The sequence below is a fragment of the Antrostomus carolinensis genome, unplaced genomic scaffold (assembly GCF_000700745.2).
Source record: "Antrostomus carolinensis isolate BGI_N321 unplaced genomic scaffold, ASM70074v2 scaffold7682, whole genome shotgun sequence".
NCBI lineage: Eukaryota > Metazoa > Chordata > Aves > Caprimulgiformes > Caprimulgidae > Antrostomus > Antrostomus carolinensis.
The window spans coordinates 6,908-26,073 of NW_010297494.1; the positions used below are offsets into that span (position 1 = coordinate 6,908).

General features: G+C 38.0%; 1 protein-coding gene across 1 annotated transcript; it reads left to right on the forward strand.

Annotated features, from left to right (window-relative positions):
• Positions 1-207: 207 nt before the first annotated feature.
• On the forward strand, positions 208-18,816 carry DNAJC3 (DnaJ heat shock protein family (Hsp40) member C3; the record flags this gene model as incomplete). The annotated part of the gene is made up of 6 exons (XM_010162137.1): positions 208-318; positions 3,955-4,079; positions 5,312-5,386; positions 14,941-15,093; positions 16,484-16,665; positions 18,693-18,816. Coding segments are annotated over 6 exons (770 nt in total), but the record flags the coding sequence as incomplete, so codon positions are not given.
• Positions 18,817-19,166: the final 350 nt, after the last annotated feature.

Here is a 19,166-nt window from a genome sequence, read left to right on the forward strand (position 1 = left end):
TACTTTGACATCCTTTTTGGGGCAGGGAAGACGTGTTACATGTTTATCAGGCTGTAGGTTGTTCCAGTACAAGGAAGATGTGACTTCTGCCTCTATATCAACAACTGTTCGTTATGTATATTGCATTATCAATGTATGCATTTGGTTTGATTAAACTGGTCATCTAAAACCTTTATATTTTTTTTTGTTTGTTTGTTTTTCATTAAGGAGCTGAATGTGGAATAAATGCAGAAGTAGAAAAACAACTTGAAATGGGAAAGAAGTTATTGGCTGCTGGACAGCTGGCAGATGCTTTGTCTCACTTTCATGCAGCTATAGGTATGTATCTCAGGAAAGTGACTCTTGCACTGAAATACTTTTGGGTGAGGTGGATTTTTTCCACACTGTTTGCTTCCTTAAGTATCCTGCTTTCTTGTAAATTGCTTTCTACAAGTCACAGATGTTGGGGCATCTTTGTGCAGCAGTTTTGGAAGGAGCTAGAAGAGATGCAGTAGAATATTTATGCTTTGGTTTTGATAAAAGAAGCTGTTAAATTAACTACATGATATGTGAACACTAAGTTGCTGCTGTTCTGCAAGCTGGCTGTATGGAAGCAGTAATAATTCACTGTGGTAACATATGATGAGGTATTCTCTGTTTTTCATCTCATCAAGATTAGGTTTTATCTTTATTAAGTTTTTTGAAGTATGTTTTTGAAAGTGTCCTGATTTCAGCTTGGATAGAGCTAATTTTCTTCTTAGTAGCTAGAATAGCGCTGTGTTTTAGTTTCAGTATGGGATTTGGTATGAGAAGAATGTTGACAGTATATTGATGTTTTTGATTGTGGCTAAGAAATCAAGGACTTTCCAACTTCCCACGTTTTGCTAGTCTGCAGATGCAGAAGACAACTGAGGGGAACACAGCAAGATTAACGGATGCAAATTGGCATTTGGATATGCCAGTGGGATATTCCATGTCGTATAACGTCATGTTCAGTATATAAAAGCTTTGCCTCTTCTGCAATCAGGGGTTTGGGATTTTCTCCCCTCTGGGGTCACTATCTAGGAACAGGCTGGGCATTGGTCTACAGGTGGTGAGCAACTGCACTGTGCATCAGCCATTTGTATGTTCCTTTTTTACTGTTATTACCATTATTATTGTAATTATTATTTTAAATTCTTATTTCAAGTATTTTTTTATCTCAACCTATGAGTTTTCTCACTTTTACTCTTTTGATCCTCTCCCCCATTTCCTGGGCTGGGGAGGGTGAGCTAGTGCCTGCATGGTGTTAGGCTGCTGGATGGGTTAAAACCACAATAGAAAGTTTGAGTTTGTCCATGCTTTCTTCTCTCGAACACTGTAAAAAACCTCAACATTTAAAATAGTATCATTTAAAAAAAAATAAAAATCTTTGAGTGGTGCCTCGGTGAAACTGATGCTCCAAGTTTGAGATACTGAACTGATAGTGAAGACTATATTAACTGCCCCTGTCTTATACTCAACTAGTGAGTGAGTTATTGTTTTGGTGTTCTGCATTTGCAACAAACTGAGTTAAATGTTTGCTTCTATAACTTTTAAAGCAACTTTTGTTAAAATCCTTGAATTGAAACATAAAGACAGACAGCACGAGTAAAGAGTAGTGTCTGTTAACACAACAATTTCTCAATTGCTTGTGTTTTTTTAATTTATTTCTAAGTGGTTGGGCTTTGTTGTAATGTGCACAAGTGCATAATTTTCTCTGTGAGAAGAATAATACCAAGATCTTACACAGTAATGAGTCATACTGTTGAGACTTTTCTATTTATGCCTAGGTCTAATAGTAGTATGGAAATGAAATATTTGCTGGTTCTGAGCTATTAATATTTTCTGTGAGTTCTGCAAGATCAACTTCCCTTATATAAAGGGAGTGGAGGGGGGAACTTCCTTTTTGCCTGTGCTGTGGAAGCTCGTCACTCCACCAAGAGGCTATCTGTTACTCCCTTTGCCTTGTGTGTCGCTGCCAAAGCATTCCTGTGAGATCTGAGCAGAGTTAGTGTTAGTGTGCTTTATTCCTTTATTATTGGCTGGCAAGCTTTCACCTGGATTTGGTGAAAGGGCCAGTCCAGTCTGTGGCCATGCAGATGCTGGCGCTGGTGCTCAGGCAGCAGTGGTGTGAGGTGAGATGAGCAGTGCGGTGCCTGCCTGGGGTGAAACCCTCTGCTTTCCCAGCAGTGCTCGAGCAGCTGGTAGAACCGCAGTGTGACTACCTATGTTGTGACCTTGATGGGATTCTTACTTGGATGTTGATTTGAGCCTGATTGTCTAATCTTTCATCAGACTTCTTGGTATTTTGCATTTTTAAAAAAACTTTACGCACAATTTGCCTGCTATGTTTGTAGAGGGGAGAATAAATTTCTGTAATCCTTTTTTGCCTGTACTGCATCATTGTGATTAGACTGAGGTAAAGTAGATCTTTTGTCTTGCCTCAGCCAGCCTATTTTTCTTTTTTTTGGAAGCATCTAAAATAAAACTATTGTCCCATTTTCTCTCTTCAGTTAAATTTTCAGCTCTTTCAAATTGATGGCTTATGACTTCTCTCTGGGTAAATGTAAATTGCTGTTCACTACTGTTACTGGTGAGCTGAGGCAAAACCATATTCTGACTTGTCAGAAAGATCATCATCTGGTGTTGGAACATGCTTTCTGGGTTAGTTCTTTCCTATCTTTCATCCTTTGTGTATTAATACAAGTTCAGCTATTGATTTGTGCCTACTCTACACATTTAGTTGTACACAGTAGGACTTAATACTTGCTTTTTTTTAAAGGTAGTAACATTTGAATTTACTTGATTTCCATGATGCTGGCATACTAGCATGAGAGTTACTAAATTTCAGTGCTGAATGTTAGCATTTCTACAGCCAGTACATTGTAGAGGAAGAGTGCAGATACCTTTTCCGGTGAGAACTGAACTAGTGTTTCGGTAATGGCGGTGGCTAGCTATGAAGCTGGGTTAGCAACCCTAAAATTTCTGGCAATACTATTTGTTCCATTTATTTTCAAGTTCAACTTTAACCTCAAATGAGGTGAGGAAGAGAAATACTTGGTTTATTCCCCAGATATGGATATTCTCGTCTACAATTTCTGGATAGGTGTTTGTGGGATTTTTTTTTTTTTTAATAGCACAGCAAAATGTTTACTGTCTTCTATTGCATGTGGTTGTTTGGGTGGTCTAAGTTACCTTTCCTGAGAGCCCACAGTAACTGTCATCTGTTTCTTTGAAATGCTGCATAGAGAAGAATATTTAGAAAATTCTTGCTGTTTTCAGAGACTGATGTTTGTCCCTTATAAGGATGTATATATGTGCTAGCCTATAGAGTGTTAAAATTGCTGGATCTTGGAAGATTGACCAGCAGACAACATGCAATGTGTGGGTCCTGAATATAACCTTCAGGTTTTGATAATGTATGTGCATTTCTTTGCTGTTGTGAGGGGGTGTTGGTGCCCACTTCAACATTAAAGAAAGAAGTTGCTACTCTTTCAATGGATGGTGTAAAGGATTTATGCATTTCTGACAACATTGGACTAACATATTGGCCATTTTGGGATTATTTGCTTGCACCTGATATGGGGAACAGGGGCTAGGATGGAGAATGATGAATTAACATGCTTTCAAATGTGGGCCTGCAGTTGGAGATAAAGGATTAGTATGTAGTGGGTGTTTTCCTGTACAAAGCTGAAAAACATGTACATATTTCAACTTCAGTACTCTTTAATTATTTGGCATTTACTGTGTTCTGTAATCTTGATTGTTAAATAATCAAACTGCATGGAAAATATTGCTTGGATAATGTTACAAATGTTATGTTTTATTGATAAATACAGTTTTTTTCAGTGGCTTAAAACTTGAGTAATATATTTTTAGTCATTACAGTTTCACTGTACCCAAAGTTTCAGTTGCTTTGAAATAGTATTCTGATTACTGTTTGTTCACTTGCAGATGGAGACTCTGATAACTACATTGCTTATTACAGAAGAGCCACAGTGTACTTAGCCATGGGCAAATCTAAAGCAGCAATTCGTGATTTAAGTAAAGTGGTTGAATTAAAGCAGGACTTCACATCAGTAAGTATGACTGGAATTGAAAGTTGTTCAAGCGTAAAAAAAAAAACCTGCTTCAAAGAAGTTTGGGTTTTTCAGATTTTGCTAAACAGAAATAGAAAATACATTATCACTCAGAAGGCTTTAAATAGGATAAAATAATAGCAATGGTGTATGTGTTTGAATTTGCAACTGTGCTGAGTACAGTCTATCCAGTTATTCTGACCACTAATAGTAGTTTTATTAAGCTCATGTTCCTCATGAGTTTGTGCTAAACACTTTCCTTCTCTGACACATGGTTATTCTCCTCTCAGTCACCCAGGCTCTGCCCTCTGAGAGCAAGGGGGGGAAGAGGGTGCACAGATGCCTCTGTTTTTCTTCTGTCTTAATCAGCATTTGATTTGAGGCACCTCTTTGCCACAGGAACTGTCCTAATCTCACTGCTGTCCTATGGGACTGTTACAAGTTCTGATTTGCTTACCCCTTGCTCACTTCTGCTTACTGTATGTGGAGAGTGACGCTGGAGTCCTCTCCCTCTGATCCTCTCGTCTCCCTTTTCCATGGACAGTGGCATGTCCTGCGTAGCTTACAGTGGAGGAGCAAACATTAAATTCATTGTTGTATAGAATCATGGAATCCTAGAATCGCTTGGTTGGAAAAGACCTTTGAGATCATGAAGTCCAACTGTACCTGTCCACTACTAAACCATATCTCTGAGCACCCCATCTAGCTGTCTTTTAAACACCTCCAGGGATGGTATGAAAATATTCTTGTCATAAATCAAAAACTTCTAAATCTTTAACTTGTCTTTTTATATAGCTTCTATTGTTCTGAAAGTTTAGTGAAATAATTAAATGTGAGGATTGTTTATTATTTCTGCTAATTTCTAAAAATCTATAAGCAGTTATAATCATGAGAGTGATGTAAGGTAAACATTTATTATGCATAAACATTTTATGCAACTCTTCAAATGAGTTCTTCTCACGAGTTGCAGCTTCTCATAAAAAAAACTGTGGCTGACTTTTTTTGTCCCACAGTTCTGGTGCAAAGTGATCCTTTACCATCAAAGATGCTTCATAAGAACATTGTCAAATTGAGAAGACAAAGAATGGGTGTTGTGATCTCTGTTTCAGCTTGTTAGCTGTAGTGAAATGAATCTGTTTCCTTTTGTTGCTAAAGGAAACTGAAGCTTATTTTCATACTTTGCTGAATTCCAATTTGTAAATCAAAAGAAATTATCTTATGTTTCATTTCAGGCAAGATTACAGAGAGGGCATTTACTACTCAAGCAAGGAAAATTTGATGAAGCAGAGGATGACTTTAAAAATGTGGTAAGTTGAACTACGTCAGTGCTTTTTAAGATTGGATTCTGAGCCAAGGTCTTGTCTCAACTCTGGTGCTGTAGAGCATATGTGTATGTATACCTGAGTCTGTCTTTCCTGTTCTGTAGAGGTATTGTAGCTCAGCTACCTTGTATTAATGAATGACTGATAAAGTTCCAGCGAAGTGATGAAGATGGAATCAGAAGATGTTGTATGGAGTAGCACAGCACTTCAAAAAGTCTCCTTTTTTTTTTTTTTTTTTTTTTTTGGATGTGTGCCTGGCACTTCATGATCTCTGCTTGATGATGCCTGTTCTAGGAGCAGTCTTCATTCAGAAAGAAAGGATAAATGACATGGGACTCAAAGTATGTAATTGAACTCACCCTGCTTTACATCACTATATTCAGGTCACCCTAGGAAATCACTCAGGGCCTTGTGGATCAACTTTGAAGGTTTCTGTCTCTTTTCACTGATTGCAGAAGGATCCTGGGGTCTTAATTTAGTTACTGGGCTGTTAAAATCAATGAATTTCAGTGGCATGCATCTGTGTGTCTTCTCATCTGCGGAGGGGTTCTCCATCTTTGTGTGTGTGTTGGCAATCCTTTCTCTCCATTGTCAGGAAGTACCCAGAGTTTCCATACAAACACAGTTGGATATTACCCAACTAAAACTTACTTGGGTCATCCTTTCTTACAATGGGTGTTTTGTGTGTTTCGACCTCACACTGTAAAAATAAACTGATCTAACCCCAGAACAAAATTCTTCAGAGAATATGTGTAACTCTGTTCCCTTTCTGTTGCACAAAATTTCTGTAAGCATAAGATTAATTCTTATTCTTGCTTACTCTTCAAGAGTTGCTAATTTGAACAGCTTTCATGTCCCTTATGCCAAAATAAACAGAATTTACAAGTGTAACTGATGCTGTCTTGTTGGCTTTCTTTGAAGAGTGTGAGGGAGAAAGCAGTTCTGCATTGCAGATTACAGCTGTTCAGTGGAAATCTCACTAGCGAGTATGTATGACAAAACCAGAGCAGTTACACTATGTGCTCTGCAGGGCACTTGGGAGCAATTGCTACAAACAAAATGCACTTTGCTTGTAGCAAAACTGCAGTAGCTTATTCTGAAATTCATTTGGCAGTGGCTCCTCTGGCAGCTGCTCAGAAACCTTCCTCAGTAGGTTTCTTAGGAGTGTGTGATCTGCAGTTGCACGTCTGATTGAAGTGCAACCCTGCTGTTTGCAAATGTGGGGGAATGTCGTTCAGCTCTGATTCACTGAGGACATAGTTGCTGCAATAGCAATTAGGTGATGTCAGTGTTGATTCAGAGTTTGTGTATGCATCTCTCTGCAGTTACTTTTTCTTGGAGTATTGCTTAATACTGCATATGGAAATGCTTTTCCAGTCAACTGTCAAGTACCTTGCCTTTTTTACAAACCAACTGCAAAAATTTAGGTTGCTGCCTTTGGTCAGTCAAGTAACTCCAGTCTTCAGTCAAGTTTTAAATCTGAAGTAGAAAAGAATTTCTTCTCAGAAGCTGACTTATAGAGATACCATATTGATTGGTCCTAAATCTTACTTCCAGTTTCCTTGATTCTGTGAACGATATCGCTTATATATGTAGAGAATATGACAGGCAGGCTCTTTTGAAGAGCACCATTTTCAGTTAAGTACAGTATATTCAAGCAAAATAAACCAATATTAAAGTAATCCTTTATAATAGGTTAATTTATTCATATGGGGGAGAGGATTAAGTTATCCTACATACCATGACTCTTAAGTAGAATACGTATATATTTGAGAGCTTTTTCTTGTTTTCTTCTAAATCTTTCAGATAGTCAGTCTGATTATTCTGCCAGTTCTCTGCATGTTTACAATACCTAGTTTACTCTGGCAGTATGCTTGCATCTGAATAAGAAATTGCATTTAATCTCGAGATGTCACAATACAATGAAATGTATTAGCATCCTGTGTGTGTTTGGCATTTTTTTGTATATGAGACGATGGGAGAAAAGGAGGAAGGTTGTTAGGGGTTGAATATCTTTCCAAATGATTTCAAGATTTTTACAGCCAGACTGTGTCTTTGCTCCCAGGAGTGACAGGGCAAAGGTAAATAGCAGCCACTAGGAAGCTTTGACTCATACTGGAAGTTACTTGTCAAGAAGCCAGGAGGAATAAGTTATAACTTGAATTGAAAGTTCCTTCTACTACTAGGGCAGAAACAGCCCAAAGAAATGCCAGTGGGGTCTGAATTGCTTTTAGGCTAGAATGTAGTTATGGACTTGGATATCTAAAATTGTGTGTTTTGCGTGTGAACATAGTATGGAATTTATGTTTCAGCTCTTTAGCTGAGTGAAAAATGTAGGTCAGGATATGAGCAGCCCTCTAGCATCTTCACTTTGGTGGCTGGATGTTAGCTGACTAGAATGCTCTCATTCCGGGTCAGCATGTAGCACATCAGCAAACTCTGGTGTCCAAATCTGGAGCTAAATCTGTGAGAAAAACTTTGTCCATCCTGCATTAATAGTGCATAGGCTCTAAATCTGCAGTCACTGTAAGTCAGAAGCAGCCTGGTCATATGTTTGAGTCTTCAGAAGTTGAGTATCATGAAAAGATGGAATGGAAATGCTGTATTTAAAAAACGAAACAAACCTCCACCCCATCCATCCTTCTTCACTGAAATGGAAGTCTTAATTTGAAGAATAATAATCCACTTTCTTTACTGTGCAAGGTTTCCAGACATTATCTAGAATAAGTGGTCATATGCTTACAGAAATGAATTGTGGGATGTCAGGTATGAGAAATTTTACCTTCAGTGTTAAGTTTTTTTCCTGAGGAAAATAGTTGTGTAGATCAGATGGGCCTTCTTTGAAGTAGGTTGTATGCCCTTGAATGATAATAGATGTGTTATCTCCTGTGTTATTTCACATAGGAGATTGTTTGAGTCAGGTGTTGACTTGAAGGGAGTAGATCAGATTTTAAAACATTCCCCACTTTTTAGTTGGAGAAATCGGGTCAGAGCGTGGAAACTAAGGAGAGTAACTTTACTGGGACTACTCAAGGACAAAAACCAGGACAGACATGTAGGAATGAGATGGTTTGTAGTTCCCTGTATGAAGCTTGCATTAGGTGTCAGTGTCACAAGTGTTGCTTTCTGTGCCTACCAGAACTGCAAGGTGACTGATGTAATGAGCTGCCTGTAAAATGCAGTTTTTTCCTAGTATACTCCAGAAGTCTGTCAAATGCCAGTGGAGACTCTGAAAAGCTTTTTTTTCTTCCCATCCCTCCTCCCCTCTCTCTTAGAGTCGTGTTCCTTGAAAGGGATCTCAGCAGTTTAGGAGATGCAGTCATTTTTGAGGGAGAGAAAGAGTAAGAAAAATTCAGCCCCCCTAAACAGGGAGGAGGACAACAGGTAAACTTTCCCAGCTTGTAATAGTAGCTCTTTTGTGTAGAGCTTAAAAGAATCATTGAAACTATTATTTACATATAATAGTAAAACTATCCTTTAGCATATACTTGTGTAAAGAAAAAAAGGGTTCATACCCTTAAATTCTTTCTACACATTTTCATAGAGCTTTCTGAGCTCCTTAAACCTATAAGCTAAATGCTGTATGATTCCCAGGCAGAGCAGTTTCTCTCTGTATAACAGTATATAGCATTCCTATATACTGTTTGGACATTTCTGCCCACTGTGGAACATTGGTACTGGCTGTCTTATGAGGCAGTGCCAGTGTGAGAGCAGGCAGTGGGAATGCCTGACTGGAAAGGGTGGGAGTATTCCTGTCAGGATGGCCTTCATGCCTTATTTTTAGATTGCCTTTTTTTTTTTTTCCTACTTTGTACTTCCCTGTTGGCTGAAATTCATCACAAGGTTTGGATAGAGGGTGTGATTTAGACTTATGCCTTGACATGTTAAACAGTACTACATTTCTAGAAACTTCTCCTTTTGGCCAACAGATGCACCAAGCTGATGAAGTTCCTTGAAGTTCCTTCCCCCTTCTCCCCCCCACCCCCCCCCTCTACTCCCCCTGTCTAGCAATACAGAATCACAGCTCATAAATCTTTAGAAGCTCTTTAGCCTTTTCCTTTGCAACTCAGCTACTCATTTGGAAATCTAAGACCTAGAGGGTAATAAAACTTTCAGCAGGTGTCAGCAGAGGGGTCTAATTCTTGTGTTCAGAGTGCCAAGAACGGAACAGGGATTAAGCAGAAGTCCTTAGGTGATTTTTAGAAAGTCAGCACTCATAGTATATGAATAGTATTTATTTCTCTCCCCAACTTTGAGTGTTCATATGCTTTAATGTCAAGTTCCTTCCGTTTTGTTTAGTAGTTTCTGAATAATAGAAGTCAACAGGAGAGATCTGTAGGCACATCAACACTAATATCTGAGGCCTCAGTCCATGAAAGCCTTGGAATATTTATTTTATCTTTAAGCATGTGATTTTTAGTGAAAATAAAGGGAATATTTGTATACTTTGGTTGATGGAAAACCTTCTGAAAAGGTGACAAAAGCAGTGCAAGTCCTGGCAGTGGCAGCCCCTTGTATATGCCTTGTAATCCTGTCTTTGACCCTGCTTGTGTCCTAGAGAAAATGGCAAGTGTTTCAGTTGCTGGTTTCTCTAGAAGGCACAGAAATAGAACAGAAATTCTGCCTAGTCTATTGGGAAGTGTGCAAAGGACCAAGTTGACATATTTCTTTTAAATTCTGTTAATTTTTTTAGACTGATTGTAATGTTCACAGTTGCAGTTTGTTGCAGTAAATACTGTAAGCTGAGGTGTCCTAATTATGCAATTCTGTTTCCCTTGGAAGCACTTAAAAGCTGAAGGTTCTGCTCCCAGCTCCACTAGATGTCAGCCCAGACTGAGCGACTGAGCCCTGTACATCTGCAAATTCTGGTTTTCTCATCTAGGGGCGCCTTTGGCTGTTGAAAATATACTGAACAATAGTTTTCCATGAGTGGTTTCCATGATGTGTAATAATGCTATTTTGGATGTAGGTGGAGACCAGTTTACAGCACTGTAAGTTAACCTGATTTGAGTAAGTTACTAGACACACTTGGGTTGGGTATTTGAAGCTCTCTTAACCAGCTCAAAGTAACATTAGGTTGTTTCCAAATACATTCCTCTCTGGTACTGTGATCATCTGTAGCTTCCTGGGTAAAGAGTAGAAGGTATTTAAATTTCCTTACTTTTTTCCATCTGTCTAACATCATAGTTGTGTTTGCCAATATATTGTTCTGCCAATGCAGAGCTTTCTGTGCAGTGTTCTTGAGTGCATGGGTGTCTTGAATTTAGATAACACAAACCATAGAGGTTCCTTCAGTTCCCCTCAGAATGTTTTTCACAAGCCTAATCAATTTCTCTTCATTGTCTGTGTTTACAAGTGTGGAAAACAAGAAAATAAAACAGCTTTAGAATGTGTAGATGTATGCCTGTGTTAGTGGCAGGAGGCCACTGTAAGTAAGGTTTAGAAGCAGTGTCTATATGACATTTTGGGGTTTTTAACAATATTTTGGTTTTTACACAGTAGAATATGAGAGTCTTTCAAGTTGGTGGTGTCTGTTTGTAATACATACTAAGATATTCAAATGCTACAGATGAATTGCTTGTATATCTTTATTCTGTACTCTTTGAGAGTATGGGGTTCTGAGTATTTTTTTTTTTTCTTAAGGTAGCTGAAAGTGTTCTTCATTAGGATTTCTGTTCTAAATGCCCAACCTTTTCCTGTATTGTTAATGGGCCATTGCAGAGAAAGATGTAGGACTATGTAGCTGGAAAGCAGGACAGATCATGGTAAGCCATTAAATTAGCTTAGCTGTGTTTTGTAACTCTTCCCTATACTTCTGAAAAAAGATCGTGAAGCAAAAAGTCCTTACTAAACTTAGGAGGCAGGAGGCACTTGCTCCATATTAATGATTTTCCATTCTGTCTCTTGTAAGTGTTCTGTGTTTGGGAATCCTTTTTTTAGAACAGTAACAGATAATATTGTAAGGCTTTGTTAAATAAAAAGCATATTGCTAATCCAGAAAGCGTAATTGTAAGATACATGTAGGTGCAACACACTGAAATGTGTTGGTTAATTCAGACTGCCATGTGGCATCTTCGGGATAGCAGCACTGAACACAAAATGCAGATGGATCCTGTGTAGTTTAACATTGGTCTTGCTTCAGTGTTTTGTCACTGCTGATATACCAGTTTGCTGTATTGATAGCCTCTTATTAACAATATTTTTCTGAAGTAGTGCTGCATTGTAATTTTCAGGTAGCCTTGTGTGTATGGTTAGAAAGGTTATCTTGGTGAACTTGTGAATTACAGTGAAGTGTGGCAGGTTTGGAGAGGGAATTATGTTGCTTCTTGAAAACCAGCGTGAATTGTTTAGCTTCTGAAAATGCTTTTCCTATCAGAAAACTTTTAAATACTTAATGTTTGACTGCAAATGCAAGACAGCCATTCTAAAGCTGCCTGCTTTGAATAGAAATGATATAAACACTTTCTAGATGCCAAAAAGAAGATGCTGGGTTTCACAAAGTGGAATGCTAATACCTTTTCCCACTGTCTGGGGTGCAGCAACGTAATATTGTGAAGTTTTGAGTTAAGTCCTTGAGATAAAGTTCTGGAAGAAGCCAACTTCCTTGCCAAGAGTAGTGGGGAGAAAAATAGATTACACATGCAAATGCTTTTAAGGCTAGACTTGATAAATTGAGTGGGGATGACTTTGTTCCCTTTGATCTTACTCACTTGAGAGGGGAAAAAGTGGGGTTTTGCTTACTCTAGGGTGTGTTTCTCCCCTGCACTGAGATTAGGCTACAAAAGAAAGCAGCACCTACAGTAGTAAATCTGCGATGGAGAATTACACAGTAACAAAGCCATTGCTATATACTGGCCTTTTCTGTGAAGGAATTAGGTGCAGGTTTTTGGGGGGAGGGCATTGGTAGTGAATGCAAGCTGCTGTAACAGAGAGCCAGCTCTTGTTGCTGCAGATTAAATTGCAACTAATTTAGCGTTTTAATTCAAATGTAGTAAACATCAAAGACAGCAAAGGATACTGTGCTGAGATGATCACCAGTAGCAGTGTGTTTGTCCAGCAGATTGGGGCTGATCTTACCTTTTGACTTTGTGCTTTGAGGCCATTGAGGAAGCATGTAGAGAAGTGTTAGGTTTGCCTTAGACCTGTATTAAATTCAACTGAAGGGTTTTTTAATACTTTGCTCCTTTCTTGGAAATCTAGCAAACTGTGCAAGCAGTTGTTCTGACTTGTCACTCCCAAGTTTACTGCTCCACAGGAAAAGGAGGAGTAATTGAAATGTGATTTGTTATTGGTAGTGATGTGACAGTCCTCTGATCACAGGGCAAAAAGAAAGAAAAAAAAATTGGGAAGTGAACCAAAATGAATGTATCTAACAACTGTATCACATTTCCAGCTTTCTTCTAAGAGCTGAATGAACAGTCTTCTTGCTTTGGTTAATATTACTGATTAAAACCTCATGGCAATACACTAATTACTTACTAGGAACTTCTCAGTGTATCTTTTCATCATACTGTAGCACACAAACACTTGATGGCTTCAGTTTGTATGATAGCTTGAGTACGTTCCCTTTCTTTGTTAGCTGAATGGTTTGTACTATCTAAAATTATCTAGGATGTTTCACTCAAATGGTCTTTATTACTGTTGGACTTGTCTGTATAATTGTAACACTGCTTTTCATATTCCACTGTCATTTTGCTCCAAATAAATTACAAGAAACATACTATATGGCTAAGGAGTGCAGTGTTAACATGAGATAAGTTTAAATGGAAGCATAAAGCAAAAGCTCTTTATTTTCAAGAGAGGAAAATGCTGAGAAATTGAGGGAGAAAATTAAGGAAGTCAGCTGGAACTGAAGAGTTCAGAACTTCAGAGGGTTTTTAGTCTTGTAACTTTTAGAATTACAGGTGCAGAAATTTGTCTTTACTACAAGCTCCAGATTTGGGGGAGAAAAAGGATGCACATTATCAGGGGTTTATAGACAGGGACTGGACTCTCTTCTAACCAGAAGAAAAGCTTTGTGAGATGTATATTAGGAATTAGCCTACAAAGAAGAAAACTTTGATCACATTCCTCTCCTCTTGCTGAAAGACAGTGTAGGGGATAAAGGAGAATTTACAGGTCTAAGAACAACTTCGTTTTTTACCACAGTAAAATGAAACAGCTGCAGGAGGTTCAAAAAGACTTTAAATGAACCATCTAAGACAGAGGTGGGACCTGTGCATGCTTTTGATGCTGCATTTAGGCTTTTTCCTTTCATATACTTAAGTGTTAGAACCAGAGGAAATCTTGCTAAAGGGGTGAAGGAGTTCTGAGGGCTGATGTTGTTGAATTACATTAGAGACTTAAGCACAGAATGTGTTTGAAGAACTTACTGATGAGAAAAAGGGAAGGGACTCCTTTGAGATAAAGGAGAGAAAAGGTACTGGATGACTTTGAGGACTCAGTAATTTTAGTCAGCATTTGGTGTATAAAATGCAAGGTATTGTAAGGTTTTTTGTTTGTTTGTTTGTTTGTTTTGGTATTTAGTCAGCGTTTGGTGTATAAAATGCAAGGTATTGTAAGTTTTGATTTTTATTTTTTTTTAACTTTTTTTTTATTTTTTTAAAGCAAGCAAACAAACAAAAAAAGCCAGGCCTGCTGATCTGTCCCTTTTAAAACTTTGGAAGTCATTCTCATCAGCAACAAGTGTGTAGCCAGTGACTTATTCAAACTACACTTTATTTTACAAATGACTCCCTGGCTTTGCAGGGGAGTGACTGAGGTTCTTCCTGGCCAATATTTGTCTTCCTAGGTGGTAGTAGAGTTGCCTGTGAGAGATTTGGGGTTTTTTCTTTTGAAAATAAAAAGCTACCCTAAACAAATGAAGGCAATTGCAATGTAACCCCTTCTATATGCTGCGAGAGAGAGGTTTGAGAGAGTCCTTATAAACAAAAACTTTTTAAAAAACTAGATATGAAGCAAAGTGTGTGAATTCCCAGCTTATCCCAGTTGAGCCTTTCCCCCATTTTAACTTGCTACTATAGCTGTTCTTTCTGGGGGAAAAATATAAGAAACACATCTTTACAGTAGTACTATCTGTGATGAGTTGAGTTTTTCTGTCCTGAATTTATAAATAAGTATTTTGCTTGAAGTGAGATACGTGATTGTGCAAAGTGGATTTAAGTTCTACTCATGCTGGGGAATCCAGTGTTTAATAGCTGTCTGCAGAGAGCTGAATTAACTAGGCTACAATTGAGAGGTCCATGACTTCAAGAGGATAACAGGGGGACAATGGCTGCTGTGTACAATGTGTCCAATGGTAAATGATCAAGCATGGTGAGGGGAGGGATTAGATTTCTCTGACTTCTGACAACTCATGTTGAAGCTAAACATGTCTGTCTTTTTCTGAAGTTCGGAGTTGGAAACATTTCCAGTGGAATGTTAAAACTAATTTTGCTTTATTTGCAGCTTTAGTCAGTTCTCCATGATATGATTAATAATGGGATAAAAAGAGATCCTTGAACAAGCATTTCAGTCTCTCTTCTTGATAATGTTTGCAGCTCAAATCCAATCCCAGCAATAATGAGGAGAAAGAAGCCCAGACTCAGCTGATGAAATCTGATGAGCTACAGCGCCTGCATTCACAAGCACTGTCTGCATACCAGCAAGAGGATTACGAAGCTGCTATTTCTCTTCTTGATGAAATTTTGGCAGTAAGTGTTAAGTGAAATGGTACTGCAAAAGGGAAGTAAGAACTCCTGTCTGACATCTCTGTAGTTTTGTTTAATAACTTCTTCACTGATGTGAAAACACTTGGTATAATTGGCTCAGTTTTGCTGAGCGCCCTGAGCCAATAATGCAGTTGGAGAGTGGATAATGCTGAGCGCAAGCTGCAAAAAAGTCTAAATAATAGATTGTAGTTAGGGTTAAAGACACAACTTCAGCCAGACTTCTGTTGTGTGTAACTTTCTTGATTATACTTTCCTTTTTTCCACAGTTGAATGTTCTTGGAAAATGTGTGGAAAAAAGTTGTTCTCAAACCAATTAAGTTTTGCCAAATATAGGAGATGTAGGGGTTTTTTAATCTAGATTTTTTTGTTGTTGTTGTTGTTGCCTGTGTGCAGGCAATTTGTATATGCTTAATAAAAGCTTGGTAAATGGTAGATCTTCACTATGAAGTAGGTAGTTTCTTGTCTTGGGAAAATGAAGTAACAAAAGATTAAAAAGAAATTGCAGAAAGTTAAAAATGTGTGTAGGTATTTTCAAGTTGTTCCGTAGATACTTATATTTGTTGAATCTTAATCAGTATATGTAGTCTGATCGTATGGGTGTAAATAACTCGATCATTTGTGGGCATTTTGGGTGTCATATAGAAATATATATTAAGACAGTTAACTGCTGTGACTCTTAACATAGAAATTAACCCTGTTGACTTGGAATTTACAACATTCTAGCTTTTGGTGAAGAAACTGCCAAGTGTGGGAGTTTGTTTATGGGGAGAGAATGTGGAAAAGGAGAAGAGCCTCATTCTCTAAAATTATGGTTTACAAACAAATTATAAGACCCAGAATAAATTCTCTAAAATGAACTGTGATAGGCAGTCCCTTTTAAATAGTTATTCTTGCCATACTGGGACACTGTTGCTTCTGTATTTATCTTTAAAATCCACGAGCTGAGGTCAAATCTTGCATAGCTGAATCTTATACACAGGCTTCTTTCCGGAGGACAACTGACAGCTTAGTCCTTGCTGTTCATTACTCCTGTTCTTTTGGGGAGGATATAATAATTTACGATTCTGATATCCTTCCCTGGAGGCTCAACAGACTGTCCTAGTTTAAGCAGTGCCAGTAGATTTAATTCATCTCCCTGCATGAGCTCATTGAATCACTTACAAATTTTTCAGGCATTGGTTTTCTCTTTGGGCAGGTGCATCACAGCATCCACCAGGAAGCAGAGATGCTAATTTCATGTGATCTCTGTGCAGCTTGAACCTTATGCTCTTGCAGTTGGCAAAGTGAAATTAAATGGGATTTTTTTTTTCTTTTGGGTTGGAAAAGTGAAGTGTTATGGACCAAAAACAAGCTTTAATTTTGGTTTCTCAAGGTTTGTGTTTGGGATGCAGAGCTACGGGAACTTCGAGCTGAGTGTTACATAAAGGAAGGGGAACCAAGCAAAGCCATTAGTGACTTGAAGGCTGCTGCCAAATTAAAGAATGATAACACTGAAGCCTTCTATAAAATCAGCAGAATATATTACCAGCTGGGGGACCATGAACTATCACTCAGGTAACTTTACTGTTTGCTGTAATCATCATAACTGAGACAGAAAATGGGATGATACAGGTCATGATAAACTGAAATATCTATGTTGTCTGGATTGTGGATAGAATAGCAACTCTGCTCTGAATCTGATAAAGGAAGCTCCTTCCCAGAAGCTAAGAACTGGCAGTGAAGACTTTCTTGGCAGACCAGCCACTGATGGTTCCTAGCATCTTGCTTACTTAAGTAGAAGCTATAGTGCAGGTCCGTCAGAGTTCTTACATTCACTGTCTTTATTGTAGTTCTCCACCCTAGAAAAAAGCGCTTCTGTAAACTTGCTTTTGTGGAACCTTTTTTTAACCTTGAACCTTCATTCAAGTTAAGCTTACAATGCAAACAAGAAAAAGTATACATTAAATGTTAGGTCTGGATTTTTATTTTCAAGTGTGGGAAACAAAAGGTTAGAAGCTTGAGAATAAACTAAAAGCATGGGAGCAGCCAAGTATGAGGAGCTGGGGTTCCAGAGCTGTCAGTCTCCATTCTGGCAGACAGTGTCCAGTATTTTGATGACTTGATAACTTCCTACCCTTTTATTCATATTCAGTTAAGTTTAAGGTGCTATTTCCATACATGCCTAGTCAGTCAGTTGTGCAGATAACTACCCTTGCCCAATCTGGACTCTTAACGTCACACTCTGTGCTCAGCTGCACAGGTGGTGTAATCCTTTTTGCACACAAGTGGTTTCTGTGCAGCTCATCATCTCGTATTTGCTACGTTCACCTCCAGACTCCTTCTGCAACAGATTATGCTCAGTAAGAGGTAAAAGGAACTGAAAAAGCCAGAGTTTCTTTTCTTGACAGTGTATGTCAAAGGCTGGTGGATGGAAACTGCATGTGATTATAACTGCAAAAATTCATTTTATAGTTGGGCAAAAGTAAATGCCAAATAACTAATTGTTTTGCATTAGGGATCCCCTTTCTAGAGTGTACTTAATCTCTGGAGGTCATAAGTCACTTCTGTGGCGACTTTTGGTAGCTGACCATCACTTAGCTCAGTGATTTCGAGAATAACTGGTATTTTTTTTTTCTCTGAAATCCATACATGGACTTCCTCTGTTAATTAATAACCAAATCTCAAGATTTTTATAAGTATAATTAGAGAGCTGTTGAAGAACAGAATGGTGTCAGAATGAAGGTATAATCTTCTCTTATCTTCTTTATTCTTCTCTCATTATCTCTTTTTTTTTTTTTTTTTTTTCCATAAGATTTACTAAGAAAGAGTTCTATATCTCTTGGACTTGCTGGGTGATTAATCTTGTCCTTCCCTTAGTTTCTTCCTCTTACCTTTACAGGCTTAATGACTTTCAAAGAATAGATATTTTTGTCTGTGCTTAGGAACAAAAGAAGATTTTGTAATCTCTTCCTGGAAATAACACCTTGGTTGTATTATGATGACTCCTTATGATTAAAAAAAAATGGTATTCCTTCATTTGATTGCATTCTGGAGTTTTTTTTAAAAAGATTTTTGACTTTTTTAAGAGGTACCTGCCTGAATCAGTCTGATGAAACAGTCTTCACAGTGAAAAGTCAGCCTCAGGCTTGGCTGGTATTCCATCAAGAGGAGGTTTGGGTTTTAGTTGAGATTTGTCTGTTTCAGGCAGCATAAAATGTACTTTTAGATAATTTGTAATATAGCTGAGTTAAATATATAGTAAAATTACAAAATATTGTCTGATAATTGCTGAATGTAATTTCTTTCCCAGGGTATATTTTTCTTCTGCTGTTTAGTCAGTTACTAATGTAACACTTCTCAATCTTTGCATATTTGGCAATACAAAATAATTACAAACTCGGACAAATATCCCTGTATGTTCTGGAGGACTTTTTTTGTCTCACTTCACATTCATTTTTGGATGAAGGGAGAGATTCTATAAACAAGTCAACTGTTGTTTAGGCCAGCTTATAGATGCTACATTGTGTCTCTAAGTGAAACTTGATAATGTGTGGTGATGTCTTTCTGATTTTTTTCTTTTCTCTTTGCCCCTCTGTGAAAAGTGAAGTCCGGGAGTGTCTGAAACTGGACCAAGACCATAAGCAATGCTTCTCTCTCTATAAGCAAGTAAAGAAACTCAATAAGCAGATTGAGTCAGCAGAGGAATTCATCAGAGAAGGCAGGTGAGTGTTTGCTGCTGTATTAAAAAAACAAATATATAAAAAAATCACTACTGAGGCACCAGCTTCTTATTGATTGAGAAGTGATGCTTTTTGCATTTGTCAGTTGAAGTGGATAACTGAGCACAGCTCTGAAATTACAATTAAAATAAATATTGACTCACATAGTGACAATCCTGTTGCGATTCCTTCTGATGCCACTACTCTTTGCATACTTATTTGTGGAGCAGGTAGTAAGACCAAGATAGGGATAATATTTGTCAGGTCTCGTACACTCAGCACTGGTGAGGCCACACCTGGAGTGCTGGGCTCCCCAGTGCAAGAGAGATGAGGCTACTGAGAGAGAAAGTCTAGCGG